The 19,613-nt window shown below is 43.3% G+C and overlaps 1 protein-coding gene across 1 annotated transcript in view; it reads right to left on the bottom strand.

Annotated features, from left to right (window-relative positions):
- Positions 1-19,613, bottom strand: part of ASXL1 (ASXL transcriptional regulator 1) — a 34,268-nt gene that overhangs the window by 12,356 nt on the left and 2,299 nt on the right. Inside the window, 4 exon segments of the mRNA XM_026722764.2 lie at positions 766-863; positions 2,476-2,590; positions 3,713-3,821; positions 8,112-8,194. Coding sequence (XP_026578549.2) covers positions 766-863; positions 2,476-2,590; positions 3,713-3,821; positions 8,112-8,194 — 405 coding nt within the window.

Here is a 19,613-nt window from a genome sequence, read left to right on the forward strand (position 1 = left end):
CTAACTTGGCAACATTAAGACCTCTGGACTTCAACTCCCAGCATTCCCCAGCCCCATCCATCCCCGTCTCAGACCCCTGGGTTAGTAAGAGGCCTCTGAAGACTCTCTTCCTTTTAACATATATCCTGTTGCTTTGCTCCCGTTTCTATTTACAGTCAGTCACCGGAAATTCAATTAACGCTGAAATACAGGGTATAATTCTCGTAAAAAGCATGCCAACTCTCCTCCAGATAATCTGGGGGTGCTTTTGCTCCAATTATTCTATCTAGGTCAACAAAAGGTTCTTAGATGACTCATCCAGGCCTGTCTGTGGGGGAGCTTTTAACAAAAACCTGGACAAGCTTTGGCCAAACTCCTCCGTAGCAGTCAGAGGCGGTCTCCGAGCCCAGGTCTGTGCAGATGCTTCTGCTCAATTCTAAGTCCAGCCTCTGCCCCACAGATTACAAGATTACAACTTTTACAGCCGAGACCATTTCTGCAGCTTCCGCTCCCTTTTTCTAATTCATGGGGCTCTTGGAAGTCTTCCCGCATTTAATTCTGTCTAAAATGGGTCACCCTCTAGCCGTGGGGGGCTCTGCAGCTGTTTATAAACAGAGAGGAAGCTGGCCACTGGCTCCTTAGCAGGCTTAACCAGAAGCGATGCTGCGGGGAGGAGGAGGAGGAGGAAGAGGAGGGAAGTTCAGGTGGAATAAAGGTAGCTTCCTGTTTGCAGCGCCAGGGTTGTGCTCACCCACCAACCGTGGAGCTCCTCTCCGGCCGTCCTACCTGGGACGCTGTCCTGGTGCTCTCTCGGAGGGCAAGCGAGCTCTTGCTCTGGGACTCCGTGGAACAGGAAGCATTGGAAGAGGTTTCATCGAGAGAAACTAGAAAGGAAGGATCCCAGCGTCAGAATGCAGCCCTCTGCCTGGGCGGTTCGGGGGCTCCTAGGGTGACCCGCATAATGCCGTTGTCAACCCTGAAGCTGAGGGACGGGAGGGGGGAGGAATAGAGACAGTTGGGACTTTGTAGCCAAAACAAAGTGTTTTCTCTTGGGAACCAAGGGCATTCGGAGGGGTGGAGTCACCGGGCAACCAGAGTGAGCCGTGATTGGACCATGGGACTGATTGTTTGGAGAAAGTGGGAAAACTTTAGTTTTCAATTCGGTGAAAACCGCGAGGAACGAACCTCCAGAGTCAGTTTTCACCAGATCTGTGCGCCAATGTGATATATCCAATAAAGCTACTCGTTGAGGACTCTACCTGTCTCAGAGCTTTTGCTTGCTACGGGTCTATAACTTGGAACCCTGACACAACTGTTTTCGTGAGCTCCACCGATGGCCCGTTTGCTTCAGGGTCCAATCCGAAGTGCTGGTTATCGCTTTTAAAAAGTCCTGGGCCCAGGCTATCTGAGGAGCCGCCTCACCCTGATGGGAATGGCCTGTCCCATCCGTGATGGTGGGGGAGAGCCTGTCCGTCAAGGAGAAGGGCCTTTTCTGCTGTGGCTCCACCCCCTCCCCCGAGGTGAGATCCCCCCCTTCCGAAAGAGCCGGGGGAGCTGGCTCTGCCAACTGGCCTGGACCCCCAATGGGACAGCATCATTCTAAAGGCAGTTAATGAACTAAGACCCCTTCCTTCCTTCTTGCTCCCTTCCTCCCCATCTCTGTCCATTTTCCATTAATTTAATGATGTAGTTAAGAGTGCAGTACTGCAGGCTGACTCTGCCCACCGCCTGGAGTTCGATCCTGACCGGGATCGAGGTTGACTCAGCCTTCCGAGGACCCAGATTGTTGGGGGCGAGATGCAAATAACACATCTACGTTGTAAATTGCCCAGAGAGGGCTATAAATAGCCATAGCAATAGCACTTAGACTTATATCCTGCTTCCTAGTGCTTTCCAGCCCTCTCTAAGCGGTTTACAGAGTCAGCCTTTTGCCCCTAACAATCTGAGTCCTCATTCTACCCACCTCGGAAGGACGGAAGGCTGAGTCAACCTTGAGCCTGGTGGGATTTGAACTGCCAAATTGCAGGCAGCCGGCAGGCAGCAGAAGTAGCTTGCAGTACTGCACTCTAACCACTGCGCCATCGAGGCTCTTAAGTACTGTGGGGCAGTATAGAAGTCTTAAGTGGTACTGCTATTTATCGTTTTAATGTTTTTAATTACTGTAAGCCACCTAGAATTATCCCCAAGAGAGGTGGGTGGCATATGAGTTGAATGATAAAATTAAAATAAATAAAATAAAAATTAATTAAATTACATTCAAATTAATAAAATATAAATTAAAATTAAAATAAATAAAAATTTAAAACAAAATAAAAATTAATAAAATTAAAATAAATTAAAATTAAATAAAATAAAAATAAAAATTTAAAACAAACCAAATGAAAATTAAATAAAATAAAAATTAAATAAAAACAAAAAAAAGTTAAATTAAAATAGCTACGGAGAAAGCCGCCGGAGGAGGAGGAGGAGGCGGGCTCGGAGGAGGCGCCCACTTACCGTCGTTGTCTCCGCTCACAGTGCTGGCAGCTTCATTGGAACCGCTGCTTTCTGCATCATCCAACTCTTCCCCTTCAGGGCCAGCGAGGGTCCGAGACCACTGGGCAGCCGCTTTCTGGAAGGACCAATCAGAGCTTGGAGAAATGGGGTCTGGGGAACCAGAGGGCAGGACCGTATGGCTAGAGGTGACCTGAAGGGCCTTCCATTCCCCACTATCCAGCTCCTGGGTAGCAAGTGCATTTCACTTTGAGTCAGTGGCAGGAGGTTAGCCAACATAAATAAAACATGACTGCGGAGTCCTCGGTGCTCCTGAGCTTGGCTGTTTGTTTGTAGACTTTTCATTACCCAACTAGGCAACGGCGCTCGGTGAATGTGGGGTTTGCTTCCTGTTTATACAAGTACGGTGACTTGCCCTGACAGTGGGGGTGGGGTAGGTTTTTCTCCTGGATAATTTCTTGATTAGGGTATTGTTTTCTGGTTGATTGTTTGTCTGGTGTGAATCCCCGCTTATCTGGGTCTTGGTTGCTGAGTTCTAGTCTTAATTTTTGTTTGCTTCTCAGCTTTTTGTGGTCTTTTTTGAATGGTGTGTAAATATGGATTATCACTATGTACTTATTGATTGTTGATTTGTCTTGAATGTCAAAACTTTGAAGAATTCCCTAGCATTTTAGGATTTGGCTTAGTCTAGGATGCTCAGTTTTTCCGAGTTAGAACTACCGTTGACTCTGTCCATGTGTTGTGAGATTCAGGGGTTTCATTTATTCTTCTGTTAGCTTATGTTCATGGCTGGCTACGCTCTTCTACTCTTCTGCCTGCCTGTCCTACATGGTGGTAGTTCTAGTCCTCATCCTGTATGTTGTACATACAGTCATACGCTCTACGTACAGTCCTTATTCTTCAGGATCCAATCTGGATCAGTCACCGGGATCAGCAGTTTAAGTCTTCCAAGCTTTTGGACTCATGCTGAAGAATGAGTCTTTTATACTGTATATGCCAGGACTGTAACAGCCACCATGTCAGACAGAAGGCAGGCAAGGCAAGGGAGCTGTCGTAAGTGCAGCATGACACAATATTCCTGTTTAAGGTCAAATTTACTGATCTGCACCCAAAACTGGCTAATGACAAGTTCCAGATCCGAGACCTTATCACCTCTCAGGTGCTAAATTCATACAAAATTCATCAGTCGGTTTCGCCTTCACCCAGTCTCTGGATTAAAGGAACAGAGAGCTGGCCTTACCTTGAGAGTAAATAGGCTGATCCGCCCAGGAAGTTTATAAAAAAGCCCATCACAGCTTCGTGAATTGGAGTGAAGCATTGCATTCAGGCAGGCCAGTGGGGATGTGCCACTGCAGGGGAAGACAGGCATAATTCAATCAGTCAGTCAAGATATAAGTTGCTTTGGAACAACTGTGGCAAATTCTGACAATCCAACATATTATAAGCTGCCCAGAGTAATCTTCTGGTGAAAGAAAGAAAGAAAGAAAGAAAGAAAGAAAGAAAGAAAGAAAGAAAGAAAGAAAGAAAGAAAGAAAGAGAGAGAGAGAGAGAGAGAGAGAGAGAGAGGATGGAGGGAGAGGAGGGAGGGAGGGAGGGAGGGAGGGAGAGAAGAGAGACATAAAAGAAAGGAGACAAAGAAATAAAAAGAAAAGAGAGAGAGAAAGGAAAGGAGGAGGGAGGGAGGAAGAGAAAGGAGAGGGGAGGAAGGAAAGAGACACAGTGGAAGGAAGGAAGGAAGGAAGGAAGGAAGGAAGGAAGGAAGGAAGGAAGGAAGGAAGGAAGGAAGGAAGGGCTAAGAATGGTGCACCTCAGGTCCCAAATGGATACAGATAGTTTCCAGAGTCTGTGCTGATAATCAGGCAGATAATTTGTCTTGTTCCTGGTTAATCTCCAAAATATGGAGCTGGCCAAGGAGCTGGTTATGCGTGTTTTGAATTTCTGTATGTTTATTTCAAGGAGAAATACGTTTGGCCCCAACACTGTGGACCCCCTACCTACAGCTCCCCTATGGGTAACGGTTCTCCCAGGCCGTCTCCCCTGGGCAAGGAAGCTACCACTTTGGCTGGGTAGACAAAGTTCAGGCCGCCCAGGTATCGTCTGAATAGGGCTGTCAAAAAACAGCATCTGGGCTTGTTTGAGAATTGGGAAAGCAATTATCAGTCCTGGTATTAAGGTTTGGCTCTCTGATACGAGCCATATCCCTCTTGGAAAAGGCAATGTCACAGGTAGTCCTCGGCATTATGACCACAATTGAGCCCGACGTTTCTGCTGCGTGCTGCATTTTATGACCTGCCTTGCCCCCGCTGTCACATAAATCACTGCTGTTGTTAAGTTAGTCAAACGGTTGTTAAGTGAATCTGGCTTCCTCGTGGACTTTTGCTTGTCCAAAGGTCGTAAAAGGAGATCCCGGGACACTGCAACGGTCATAAACATGAGTCAGTTGCCAGGCGTCTGAATTTTGATCATGTGACACCAGGGGACCCTGCAAGTGGTGGTGAGTGTGAAAAAAACAGTCGTAAGTCACTTTTTTCAGTGCCATTAGTAACTTTGAACGGTCACTAAATAAATGGTTGTAAGTCAAGAACTACCTGCATAGAATTCATGATATTTTTACAATAACAAATTAGAATTATTAGGCAATGTCTTCTTTTGTAAAGCAATGATTTCTATATAGTTGGTGTATAGTTGTACACACACACACGACCATAAATATTTAGCACTAGTATTTATTTATTTTTTTAAATCTGGGTTTTAACATGTTTAGGGTTTTGTTCCTCTTCTATGTTTTGCTTGTTTAGTTTTTTAATAGTTTATTGTCTCTAATACTTCCTTCATTGTAAGTTTTGGATGTTTATACTTGTTAACGTTGGTAAAAATACAGTTGGGAGGAAAACAATCTATAGCATCTGGATAGGAGAGCTCTCTAAAGAGGAAAAGGCTAAAGAAAAACAGAACTGAAACCGGTTCTAAAATATGATTTTCAGTCTTCAACACCTCAAGAGAGCTTTGGTTTCAATGTATTTTTTTTAAAAAAAGGAAGTAGGCTTATACATTGAAAAATTACACACTGCCCTAACAAAACTGTTCCCAAATCGAACTTCGTTGCTTTTCTCCCTCCTCCAAAAGATTTTGAGTGTGTGTGTCTGTGTGTGTTCTGTGTCTGTGTGTGTGTGTCTTTTTTGGGAGGAAATCTCAGCTGCGTTTTTGGCAGTTATGAACAGATTAAACATCGATGCAAGCTGAAGAGAGAATATCAACAACAGAAGTTTGTACTTCTACAGATGCTTAAGACCAATGGCATTCTTGGAAAAGACACGGCAATAGGACAGTCGCTGATCTGCATTCGTAAGACCCCCGCCCGCCTCAAGCCCCTTCTTCATTCAGACAACATTAGCCAGAACCATTAAGAGAACTCAGGAGGTCCTCGAGTTTTAACCATTCATTTAGCGACCGTTCAGAGTTACAACAGCATTGAAAAAAGGGACTCGTGACTGTTTTTCACACTTGCTGCCGTTGCAATATCCCCGTGGGCACCCGATCAAAATTCAGATGCTTGGCAACTGGCATGTACTTACGACAGTTTCAGTGTCAAGGGGTCCTTTCTGACAAGCAAAGACAACGGGGAGGCTAGTTTCACTTAACCATTGTGTTACTAACTGAACACGACTGCAGTGATTCGCTAAACAACTGCAGGACGGTTTGTAAAATGGGATGAAATCACTTAACGAATGCTTCACTTAGTAGCATAAAATTTGGGGGTCAATTTTAACTCAAGGACTACCTGCAACTACAGAGGAAGTGCACTGTAGCCTCCTACAGTAATGTAGATAGTTACCGTGTAATTAATGTAAATAATAATACAGAAAAAGAGCTAAGCTAGTAAACCAAGGAGATATTCGAGAGCTGCCTGCCAAAAGACCTAAAATGTAAACCGTATTCAAAATGAAGCTACTTGCTGCTTCCAATCAACCAGAATAAGGGAGTTGGAAGGGACCCTGGAGGTCTTCTAGTCCAACCAGGCAGGAAGCCTTATACCATTTCAGAAAGACTGTTGGTCTAATCTTTTCTTAAAAACTTCCGGGAGCATTTACAACTTCTGGAGGCAAGTTGTCCCACTGATTAATTATTCTCACTGTCAGGAAATTTCTTCTTAGTTCTAAGGTTGCTTGTCTCCTCGGTTAGTTTCCACCCATTGCTTCTTGTCCTGCCCTCAGGTGCCTTGGAGAATAGCTAGACTCCCTCTTCTTTGGGGCAGCCCCTGAAATATGGGAACACTGCTGTCATCCGGTGGCTGTGGAGGAAACTGGGGAAGGGCGCAGTCTGGCTGGGCATTCAGAGGAAGACCCAGGGCCACCCTCTCGTCATCCTAGGGCACACAGGGAGGAACGGATAAGGGAGCAACGTGGTTTACGGGGGAGGAAAGGGCCCTGATCCCCTTCATGGGCTGCAGCTGGGAAGACTGTTTAAAAGGGCAAACCGCGCATGGCAAAGTTGCTGGAAGCAAAGCGTGAAATTATTCTGGTTTGTCAAGTCTTATCTGAGTTCTGGCATCCTCCCAAGTGTGCGTATTTCGTTATCTTTTGACATCTTCAATCCCTTATCCTGCCCTGTCTCATTAATTGCTGCAGCGTAGTTTGTGTTGGTTTTTCTTTATAATTTATATGTACTTTGAGTTTGGACAGAATTTCTTTTAAAAACTGTTCTGGGGAGAGTTTTTTCTCCAGCCGATGATAATTGGATATTGGAGGCCAAGTTGAAGGAATTAAAGGGACTTTATTTTTGTGACTTTGTTGCTTTTGTGCCACGCCCCTTTGGGTCTTCACAACTGCTCTCCTGTCTCCTCTGGTCCTTCTCTTCACCAGACCAGCCATGCCCAGTTCCTGCAACCGTTCATCATATGTTTGAGCCTCCAATCATCTGTGTTGCTGTTCTCTGCGCTCTTTCTAGAGCTTCAACCCTCACATGTGGGACCGCCTCATCCCCAGCATTGACTAGTCTACCAACTTAAAGTGGCCAAGGTTGGAGATCAGGGGTGGGACTCTACCAGTTCGCACCTATTCAGTAGAAACAGTTGTTAACCTTCTAAGCTGTTCGGAGAACTCGTTGTTAGAAGAAATTACTGGTCTAATCCTGTAAGGAAGGCAGGAAGGAAACATTCTGGTGTTGCTTACAGAAACTGCCTCTCCGTTAACCCTTATTACATTCGTGGCAGGACTAGACTTCCCGTCTCTGGAACTTCTCTGGAGTTGTTTTCCTCTCCTTTGCTGGTACTTTGCTTGTGTGGAGGGACCATTCAAAGTTACAAGGGCACTGAAAAAAGTGACTTATGACCCTTTTCCACACTTATGACTGTTGCAGCATCCCCACAGTCAGGAGAGGCCAGGCGAGGAGATGCGTGCCTCGATGTGAGTGATGTTGAGTTGGCCACGCCCAGCCAATCACATGACCACCAAGCCACACCCACCAACTAAGCCACGCCCACAGAACCGGTTGTTAAAAATTTGAATCCCACCCCTGTCGGAGACCCCTGACCTAAGGCATTCCAAAGCAGATAGGCTGAAGAGAAGAAAGTTAGGGAAAAAGAAGTCAGCCAATTTTAGCTCCTCATCCTTCGACTTAGGAGGAAGAACAGGACTAACCTCATTTCCTTTAGGCCCTCGGTTTCTATAACCTGAAGAATCTGTTTCGGGGTCATGGGTCCATCAGAATAGTTTTCCAGCACCTGGGGGAAAAAAGAGAGAGAGAAAGAGAGAGAGAGAGAGAGAGAGAGAATCCCAGGTTTAATGTAGATCATAAACTAACCCGAGGATATTCAGCCACAATTGAAAGGCAAGAATGGCTTAACCTTCCCGCAAAGCTAAACGGGGATGAACTTTAGCTCCTTAACGGTTTCAGCGCAGGCCAAGATAGATTTCAAATGATGAAGAGGGACTGGCCAGACTCTTTCAGCCACTGCCTCGGGGCTGAGCTAGAGCAGACACAAGAGACTCATGGTCTTGGATCTCCCTGGCTGTCTTCCCTTCTTTAAACGCAATCACGAGGATGGGTGCAATGCAAGTCGCATGAGTCAGTGTCCCTTGGGGGCTTTCTTTAGCCGTTTTCACGTCCAAATTATCTCCCTCCGAGATGTCATCTGCCCCACTCAACAAAACACTCCCTACGCCTAGCGATGGGCAAAGGGTTTAGAAGGACAAAGTTCACCCAGAAGGGAGAAGGATTTAGAGCAGGGGTCTCCAACCTTGGCCACTTTAAGACTTGTGGACTTCAACTCCCAGAGTTCCTCAGGTGTTGAAGTCCACAAGTCTTAAAGTGGCCAAGGTTGGAGACCCTGATTTAGAGAAGGGGTCACGATGAAAGTGATCCCGGGCTTCAAGGAAGTGCAGCCAGAAAAGGCTTCAAGCAACTAGCAGCAGGTAGAGAAATACAGGCGGTCCTTGATGTATAACAGTTCATTTAGTGACCGTTCAAAGTTACAGTGGCACTGGGAAAAAAGGGACTTATGATGGTTTTTCACACTTATGACCTCTGTAGCATCTCCACGGTCACAATTCGGATGCTTGCCAAGTGATTCATACTTATGACGGTCATGGTGTCCTGGGGGTGTCATAGGAATCCCCTTTTGCCGACCTTCTGACAAGCAAAGTCAATGGGGGAGCCAAATTCGCTTAACAACGTTACTCATTTAATAACTGCAGGGATTCGCTTAACAACTGTGACAAGAAAGGTCATAAAATGGGGGCAAAACTCACTCAACAAATGTTTCACTTTGCAGTAGAAATGTTGGGCTCCATTGTGGTCTGTCGTCCTCGAGTTACAACCACAATGGAGCCCAACATTTCCGGACAGGTAAGTGAATTTTGCCTCCAGTTTAAGGCCTTTCTTGCCACAGTTGTTAAGCGAGTCACTGCAGTTGTTAAGTGGATCATTTGGTCATTAAATGAATCTGGTATCCCCACTGACTTTGTTGCTCAAAAGCTCACAAAGAGTGATGACATGACCCCGGGACACTGCAACTGTCATAAATACAAGTCAGTTGCCAAGCACCTGAATTTTGATCACATATCCACGGGGCCGCTATAACAGCGGTTAAGTGTGAATGGTCATAAGACACTTTTTTTCAGTGCTGTTGTAATTTCGAATGGTCACTAAATGAATGGGTGTAAGTTGAGGACTACCTGTACTGACAAGGCCTGTTGTAAATTTTAGACAGACAAACCTGAATATGGGTGCTTCTGTGAAATATTTTTCTTTTTTTTCCCCAATTTTTATTTTTTATTTTTACTATATAAACAAAGAGCAAGAATTTCAATATCTTTATAAACAGCGTGTTGTCTGGTTACAGTTAGTTTAAGCAATAATAATAATGTTCATTAGTAATGATCATATAATAACAGTATTTTCTCAGCATAATATTAATACTAAATCATATTGATAATAAACATATCATAACAAACCCTCATGGTAGCAGCCCTGGGTCAAAATAGCCAGTTTTCTTTCTGCTGATTTTATCAGCTACAGTATTTATTTGTTTGTTCTAGGAGTTTCTTTCGACTTTCCCCAGCCCAGTTTCCCAAAATAACCAAAGCTCTGAGATAAGGAACAGGTCCACTTCCTTTGGCTGGAATATGTTATCCGTTCCTCCTTCCTTACACATTATTCAATTTCCCATTTACTGTTCAGACCCACACAGCTGAATGGAACAAAGCCAGGCACTTGTTAAGAGGGGCCAGTATAGAATTCTGTGAACCTCTTTTGTCAAAAGAAAGGTTAAAATAAAGTCAATGTAAAACACAACTGTGAAAAAAGCAGTGTCTTGTTCTCCTGATGGTAAAGTTTTTTTTTAAAAAAAAGCCATCCAAACATATCAGAAGATACTCTGTTTTACACAGTGTCTACCCTACAGCAAACTATCTTTAATGTGAGACTTCATTTAATGCCCTTCCAATTGTGGATTGGCTGCCAAAATTCTGTGCAGCGAAACGGTTAACTTTCAGCGGCACATTTTTAAAGGATCAGAGTGGTTGCACAATTTCTTAATGCCCCAGTTTGCCAGACCTCGTAACAGTAACCTATCATAAAAACATACTGTTTCAGAATTTCTGATTTACAGCCATTAAAATAAGTGTCAACAACTTCTAGCCTCACCGAAAAGAATGCCAAGTTAAAAAGTTAAGTTGATGCAAACCCTGAGAGTAGATTGATTGATAGAAAACACCCCAAAGAGAGGCAGTTTAGTGTAGTAGTTAAAGCACAGGAGCAGAAAGCTGGAGACCAAGAGGTCAAGTTTTTCCGTTGGCATGAAAGCTGTCTGGGTGGCTTTGAGCCACTCCCTTGCAGTCCTACCCACCTTGCAGGGTTGTTGGTTGTGGGGAAAAGAGGAGGAAGTTGTGTTGGATAGGTCTACATGCTCAGGAAGGAAGGAAGGATTTAATGTAGAAAGAAGGAAAATATTGGGAAGAAAGGGAGGAAGGGAGAAAGGAAGGGAGAGAGGGAGGAAGAAAGGAGAGGAAGGAGAAAGGAAGGAAGAGAGGGGGAGGGAAGAAGGAAAGTGAAGTGAAGGAAATAGGGAAAAAGGAAAGGAAAGGAAGAAGAGAAGGAAGGGAAGGGAAGGAAATGAAGAAGGGAAAGAAGGAGGGAGGGAGGGAGGGAAGGAAGGAAGGAAGGAAGGAAGGAAGGAAGGAAGGAAGGAAGGAAGGAAGGAAGGAAGGAAGGAAGGAAGGAAGGAAGGAAGGAAAGATTTAATGTAGAAAGAAGGAAAATACTGGGAAGAAAGGGAGGAAGGGAGAAAGGAAGGGAGAGAGGGAGGAAGAAAGGGAGAGGAAGGGAGAAAGGAAGGAAGAGAGGGGGGGAGGGAAGAAGGAAAGTGAAGTGAAGGAAATAGGGAAAAAGGAAAGGAAAGGAAGAAGAGAAGGAAGGGGAAGGGAAGGAAATGAAGAAGGGAAAGAAGGAAGGGAGGGAGGGAGGGAGGGAGGGAGGGAAGGAAGGAAGGAAGGAAGGAAGGAAGGAAGGAAAGATTTAATGTAGAAAGAAGGAAAATACTGGGAAGAAAGGGAGGAAGGGAGAAAGGAAGGGAGAGAGGGAGGAAGAAAGGGAGAGGGAGATAGGAAAGGGAAGGAAGAGAGGGGGAGGGAAGAAGGAAAGTGAAGTGAAGGAAATAGGGAAAAAGGAAAGGAAAGGAAGAAGAGAAGGAAGGGGAAGGGAAGGAAATGAAGAAGGGAAAGAAGGAAGGAGGGAGGGAGGGAAGGAAGGAAGGAAGGAAGGAAGGAAGGAAGGAAGGAAGGAAGGAAGGAAAGATTTAATGTAGAAAGAAGGAAAATACTGGGAAGAAAGGGAGGAAGGGAGAAAGGAAGGGAGAGAGGGAGGAAGAAAGGGAGAGGGAGATAGGAAAGGGAAGGAAGAGAGGGGGGAGGGAAGAAGGAAAGTGAAGTGAAGGAAATAGGGAAAAAGGAAAGGAAAGGAAGAAGAGAAGGAAGGGGAAGGGAAGGGGAGGAAATGAAGAAGGGAAAGAAGGGAGGGAGGGAAGGAAGGGAGGAAAGAAGGGAAGGGAATGGAAAGGAAAGGCCAGACAGTACTGAGGAAAGGGAAGCTCATAGCCTCTGAAAAGAGAAAAAGTTTGATTTGAATTCTGTATTTTGCTATTAGATTGTATAGCAGCTGTAAGGGGAAAAAAGTGGGTTCGCAAAGAAAGCAAAGCAAACCGTGCCCCCTGTGAGTGAATTTAGCCTGGGAGGAGTCCCAATGCATCAGGCCCCCCACAAGAGAAAGGGCCCCTGGAACCCAACCAAGTGATCTGAAAAGGTGTTGAGCCTCAGGCCTCTGAAATAGCCACTCCGATTCAGGGCAGAGATAAAGGCATATCCTTCAGTGACACCACCAAATCAACCGAAGGATAAATACTGGGTGCTTTCTGACCGGTTGTGCTTTAGTGAAAATACAAGAGAGGCACAAAATTAACTGGAAGCTTGTGAAGTTCAATTACAAGCAATGCTCTCTCTATGCTGTTCCGGGAGATGCCCACATGAACACGGAAGAGCAGGAAGCCTGTTCCTAAGAGACATAATTCGATAGGAAACGGGTCCGTAGAAATACGACTCTTTAACTTTCAGCAAAATGACACCAACTGCACCATGCCGACGAAGGTGTGAAGCCACATCCGGGGGTGTGTATGTGGGGTGTGTGTGTGTGGGGGTGCTGAACAGAGTGTGATAAAAAGCACCCATTGGCTTTTGCAGATGTTTTTCTGAACTCACACTCAACAGCCATGGTGACTTATGCCCCACAATTCAAACAGGAACACACCATTGCCAGCTGAAAAAAAAGCAGAATGCTGAAAAAGACGGGCATCTGTTAGAAATCCTATCAGCTCAGAAGTCACTTGTGGGGGAAAAGTGCAAGATCAGGAGAAAGCACATCTCCATAAAAGAGCTTCTTTGCATGTTTTCTTTGAAAACAATCGCCCGCTGGAGGTAATTCCTGCTATTACAGAGAGTCCTCAAGTTGAACCACAAGGCCAATCGAACGTTTTACTGAGTTATAAAATATTCCAAAATGCAAAAGTCAATAGGAAAGCGGAGGGGAGGGAAAGGGGGAAAAGAAGGGAGGAAGGAGAAGAAGAAAAAAAAGAAACATTGACTTCCCACTCTCCGTTGCAATAAAAAATAAAGGCATTAACATCCAATCACAACTTTTTTGCTTTCTCACAATAATATGAACCAGCCATTTCTGTAAGTGAACTTGCAACCACAACGGAGCCCAAATGTTCCACTGCTAAATGGGACAGATGTGAGTGAACACTGCTCCATTTTACGCCCTTCCTTGCCAGAGTGGTTAAGGGAATCGCTGCAGTTGTTAAGTGAGTAACCCGGTTGTTAAAGTGAATCTGACTTCCCCCATTGACTTGGCTTGTGTGTGTGTGTGTGTGTGTGTGTGTGTGTGTGTGTGTGTGATGTGATCCCCTTTTGTGACCTCCTCCCAAGAAAAGTCGACGGGTGAAGGCAGATTGACTTAACACCCAGGTTACCAACTTTACACCTGCGGTGATTCAATTAACAACTTTGGCGAGGAAGGTCGCGAGATGGGGGAGAGCAATTCACTTCACAACTGTCTCACTTAACAACCAAACTCTTGAGCTCAGGGTGGTTCTAGGTCGACGACCAGCCCTGTATACCACTTCTAGAGCATTGCCTCTGCCGCGGGGTCTCCAAATGTATCCTTACACTCTCCAGATAAAAAGGAAGCCAAAACCACCCAAAGATTAAAGGTTTTTCCTCCATTCCTTCTTGCGTTCCTTGAAGTCATTTGAGCACATGTAGATAATTTGGGAAGAGGCTTTTCTCTCTCTCTCTCTCTCTGTTCCACCAGACTAAAGATTAACTTCTGCTTTCAACATTCCTGAGAGTCCCTCCTGTTCAACCTTCTGGAATGGATGATGAGATTTTTCTGCTCCTGAAAATTCTGCATGCGGGAGGATTTTTGAAAAGGAGACGCCCCCCCATTTCCCATAAAAACCAAAGAGGATATTTTGCTTTCCAACCCATAAAAGGCATTTATTATAGTTGGACGTTTATGGAAGAATCAAGACTCCCAAGATTACAGGTAGTCCTCGACTTGCGATCACAACTGGGCCCAAAATTTATGTTGCTAAGCAAGACAGTTGTTAAGTGAGTTTTGCCCCTCTTTATGACCTTTCTTGCTACAATTGCTAAGGAAGGAAGGAAGGAAGGAAGGAAGGAAGGAAGGAAGTCCACGGACACTGGAGTTACATGAACTCCAGGACACTGTAACTATCTTAAATAGGAATCAGATGCTAAGTATCTGAATTTTCATCACCTGTCCACAGAGTTGCTGCAAGTGTAAAAAAAATGGTCATAAGTCAAGGACTATCTGTATTTTACAAATGCCCAATTTTCAGCGGGTGGCTACATTCATAATTCTTTAAAAACTCCTGTCACACTATGAACAACTTTGAACTAAATGTGCACTGGTCCGTTCTCAGAGAGACAGGCAGGGAAATCAGCTAAGAATAAAAGTTTCGACCAGAAAGAGGAATCTTGCAAAGGGTGGCCGTAAACGAATTGTGCATTTTCACAGATTTTTTTTTTCTTAGCCTGTGAAAAGAAAGGTTACTTCCTGAAAGTTGCAGTGCGATTAGGCAACTGAATAATGCAGAGCCTACAAAAAGCTGAGTGTGCCATTTGCAAGACTGCAGTAGTTCACTTCACTTTGCAAGTGGGAAAAATGTTATTTAAAGAAATGTATTAATAGATGAGGAATTTATTCCTTAAATAGCTATCACGTTCCAATTCTCTATATGAACCTCACATCTTCTTCGGATTTCTACAACTAGGGAAAACATTTTTGCTTTTTCAAGGAGAAATGCAATCTCCCCACCCCAAATGCCAAAAACCCAAACCAAAGATATTTATTTCTCCATTCAAGATTTCACAATTTAAAATTTAGGAGTTTTTTTTTTCCACCACAGCTACTAAGCATATTCCTAGGGAAAAAATCCTTCACAAGTAACCTTGGAATGTGATTAATAAAGACAGCTCAGAGTTACTTAACACAATATTTATATATGTATGTTTTCCATTCAAGTCAATGTTCATAAAATGGCAACCCATGTATATAAAAATAAATGTTTCTATTCCAGAGTAAATAACATCACGTTCTTTACAAATACTTGACACATATTTGATATGTAAAAGACCTTTTCAAACAGATATTAAGAAATTTAACCTGTTTACTGACAGCTTCTTTGGGGAAATTATTTTCTCCTCAAATGTAAAAAAAACCATAACCGTAAACATCCACCAATACTGTAATCCATGTTTTCTTTTTTTCCTCACATTTGCCGAATAGTACAACAAAATTGTATAGTTCTGATGAGTGACTTTTTTCTAAAAGTGCCTTCCTTTCCCAGAACCGAAAGCTCTGTGAAAACACTTAAAAGATAGGTTTCTTTCATATCTAAAAGAAGGCCTGGTTATTTTTTAAAAAAAAGATGGTGCAGCATCCAGCACCATCCATAATACATAAGTCTATTTTAATCGGTACCTTACCCTAAAAGATAAAATAAATCACCTCTATTCACTGGATATTCCTTCATTACAGAAATCCTATCTAAAACATAAAAGTAACCCCCTGAGCTTGAATACAAAATTAAAATTCCCTGTTATAGGCAATCCTCAACTCATGACAACTGAGGCCCAAACTTCCATTGCTAAGGAAGGCAATTAATTGTTAAGTGAGTTTTTCTGCATTTTTTACCTTTCTTGCCACCCTTGCTAAGCAAATCCTTGCAGTTGTTCAGTTAGTAAAGTGGTTGTTAAGTGAATCTTGTTTATTATCCCATTGCTTGTCAGAAGGTTGCAATAGGGGCTCACGTGACTTTGGGACATGGCAACCGCCATAAATACGAACCCATTGGTTAAGTGGCTGAATTCTGATCACATGACTGGGGGGAAATGCTGCAACCGTTGTGTCAAAAAATGGTCGCAAGTCATTTTTTTCAGTGCTTTTGTAACTGCAGTCATTAAACAAATGGTTGTAAGTTGAGGACTTATCTGTATAGCTGGTGAAACACAGGGCAAAAGAACTTGCACAAGTTCAATTCTAAGTGGGTTTTTTTTTAAAAAAAAAATCTTCAATGTATTTTGTATGCCAATTCTAACCCAGGAAGAGAAACGTCTTTTCGTAAAAAAATATTATATTTCATTTGTCCCTAATAATAATATTGTATCAAGTGCTGCTGCTTTCACACTTATGGCCACTGCAGCACCCCCAAGATCATGGGATCAAAATTCCGACGCTTGGAAACTGACTTGTATTTATGACAGTTGCAGTGTCCTATGGTCATACGGTCCCCTTTTGCGACCTTTTGACAAGCAAAGTCAATGGGGAAGCAGGATTCACTTAACAACCGTGTGACTGACTTAACAACTGCAGTGATTCTCTTAACAACTGTGGCAAGAAAGGTTGTAAAATGGGGCGAAACTCACTTAACAATTGTCTCGCTCAGCCACAAAAGTATCTGGGGCTCAATTGTGGTCGTAAGTCAAGGGATTACCTGTAGGAATGCAGCTTACTTTTACCACTGTTGAATTAACATACATTTTGCCCTAGGAAGTGAAAATACAAAATCTAGGATTTTTAATTTGTTTTTTTGCAAATAGTTCCTACAATTGTCAGACAACTAGCCTTGGAGATTATATATATATTCTCCCTCCTTAGCTCTTCAACCTTTCCCTGATAAACACAATCTGATTTTGTGTGTGTGTGTGTGTGTGTGTGTGTGTGTGTGAGAGAGAGAGAGAGAGAGAGAGAGAGAGAGAGAGAGAGAGATTTGCAAACTTTTTCCTAGGGCTGCAATAAACCCCTGTATGCTGATGCCTTTGAGAGCCAGTCAATTAGGACATGATAAAGGTATGCAAGAGGCACACATAAGAACATTCCATTTTACTCCTGGTGGTCTGTGAATTTTTCACCAAGTCGGTCCTCTAAAACAGGAAGTGGCTTTTGGTGCTTGCTCCAGAGCCAAGGTAAGCAAATCCTTTTCATTAGCTTTTAAATGATCCTATGTATACATGCTGCTTGTATCCTACATGACATTGGGGACTTATTTTGTGCCCTTATTCTGGCATATTTAGATGCAGGATAGTTAAACGTGTCAGCACTAAGTAATAAGGCATAGAGAAGCCTATTGATGCTTATTTTTATTATGTTCCTTGCAGAAACCAGCAGTTAAGAAACATTGGGGGGGGGGGGGAGACAGAAAGAGAGGGAGAGAGTGGCCTAATGGTTAAGGCACCAAGCTAAAAAGCAGGAGTCCATGAGTTCTAATCCCATTTTAGGCATAAAAACCAGCTGGGTGACTTTGGGCCAGTCATTCGGTCTCTCAGCCCAGCTCACCTCACAGGGTGGTTGTTGTTGTTGTGGGGAAAGGAGGAAGAGGAGGAGGAGGAAGAAGGTATTATGAGGACCATTTGCTTGACTTATTTGTAGAAATAATAAAGCTGGGATTAATTTTTTTTAATCGGTAACTTTGGTGTACTATACAGCTTCTTAAAACCACTCAGAAGTATCTGCAAAGTGTCACCTAGTCAGTTTGAAGATGGAAATACAGGTAGTCCTTGACTTATGACCACAATCGAGGCCAAAATTTCTGATGCTAACCGGGTTTTGCCCCATTTTACAACTTTTCTTGCCCCATTTATTAAGTGAATCACTGCAGTTGTTAAATTAGTAACACATTTGTTAAGTGAATCGGGTTTCCCCATTGATTTTGCTTGGCAAAAGGTCGCAAAAGGGGATCACGTGACCCCAGGCCACTGCATCCGTCATAAGTACATGCCAGTTGCCAAACATTCAAATTTTGGACATGTGACCATGGGGATGCTACAATGGTCATAAGTGTGAAAAACAGTCATCAGTCATTTTTTTCAGTGCCATTATAACCTTTGAACGGTCACTAAATGTAGCATTGTAAGTCAAGGACTACCTGTATACATGCTCTCACCACTCATTTCTTCCTTAATTAGAAAACAATGACAGCTTTAAGAATTAAGTATAAAGTTCGTTATAATAAAAAACAATGACCTGCTTTAGGAATTAACCAGCTTTAAAAAGAAGCTACTTTTACACTTTAAAAAGAAGCGAATTTCACAGTTCTGTGACATTCTCCTTTGTGTACACACACACACACACACACACAAAGCAAAAATTGCAGTTTTCACTGCCTGATAACAGAATACATAACCATTTCTCAAGATATCCATCCCTCTACATTTGCTCTGTCTTCCAATCTGCCCCAAAGCAGCTGGCGTGACACACCGAGGAACTTAAAAAACACTTTTTATCAACTGGAAAAATGTTTTCTTTACATTCTGTCTCATCCTTCCTCATTCCCATAAAACCAGACAGAGAAATAGATTAGTCCAGTGTTCCTCTAAGCTGACCGGGGAATTCTGGGAATTGAAGTCCACACATTTTTAAAGCTGCCAAGGTTAAGGAACATTGGGTTAGTCCCCACAATTCCCAACTCCATAATGCCGCTATCGGAGTAGCTGGCTCAGGTCAGACTGGAAAAGTTTCCTTTTCAACAGGAAAGCGGGATGCCTTCCAAGTTCAAAGTTAATTCATGAGTGTTGATCCAAAAATGTATTTTTTTGCAGTTTTCCACACATCCTTTGTTGTGTTTATATATGGTGCTTGATCTCTATGCTAAATATATCCATGAACCCATATTACGTATCACAAGGATTCTGCAAATCCTTATGAAGTAAATACAAATGAGTCTTCCTTTCATGCTAACGTGGAATTATTCACCACACTCCCTAATCAAGACACAAGCTGAAATTCAGAACATCTCATGGTTTTCATTGCTCCAAGCTTTTTCCGCAAAATGAAGCTAAGCCATAAACCAGAAAAGTTGAGAAATCCACAGGTAAACCATCCTTACTCTCCATTGCATATAATACAAAAGAGGATAAGATAGCAAGGTTTCCAGGTTCACGCAACACCCAAATCATGTTCTAAGAAGCCTCCCAAGCCTTCTTTTCCAAGGGATGATAGCTTAGGAATGTTTTTCAAGGGCAAATGCTGCTCCCACAACCCATCCTGCAGGCTGGGCCCTATCTGCAGCCCTGGCTCAGGAGACCTTGCCTCGCCTATGTATAAATAAAGGGAGTTTGGTCGGGTGGTTAAGGCACCAGGCTAGAAAACAGGAGAGTCTGAGTTCGAGTCTTGCGTTAAGCATCAAAGCCAGATGAGTGATTTTGGTCCAATCACTGGGACATGGCGAGTTCTAGTTCCACCTTAGGCATGAAAGCCAGCCAGGTGACTTTGGGCCAATCACCAGGAGATTGTGAGTTCTAGTCGTGTCTTAGGCATGAGATTGGGTCAGTGACTTTGGGCCTCCCTCTCAGCCCAATCCACCTCACTGGGTTATTGTTGTAGGGAAAGTAAGAAGAAAAAGGAGCATTCAATATGCCCAAAGTCTTGAGTTATTTGTAAAAACAACCAAGGCAGGAGGAAAGATAGATAGATAGATAGATAGATAGATAGATAGATAGATAGATAGATAGATAGATAGATAGATAGATAGATAGATAAACAGACAGATTATACATAGATAATATAGA

Source organism: Pseudonaja textilis, chromosome 3, assembly GCF_049901715.1.
Source record: "Pseudonaja textilis isolate UNSWEBS1 chromosome 3, rPseTex1.2, whole genome shotgun sequence".
Classification (NCBI taxonomy): domain Eukaryota; kingdom Metazoa; phylum Chordata; class Lepidosauria; order Squamata; family Elapidae; genus Pseudonaja; species Pseudonaja textilis.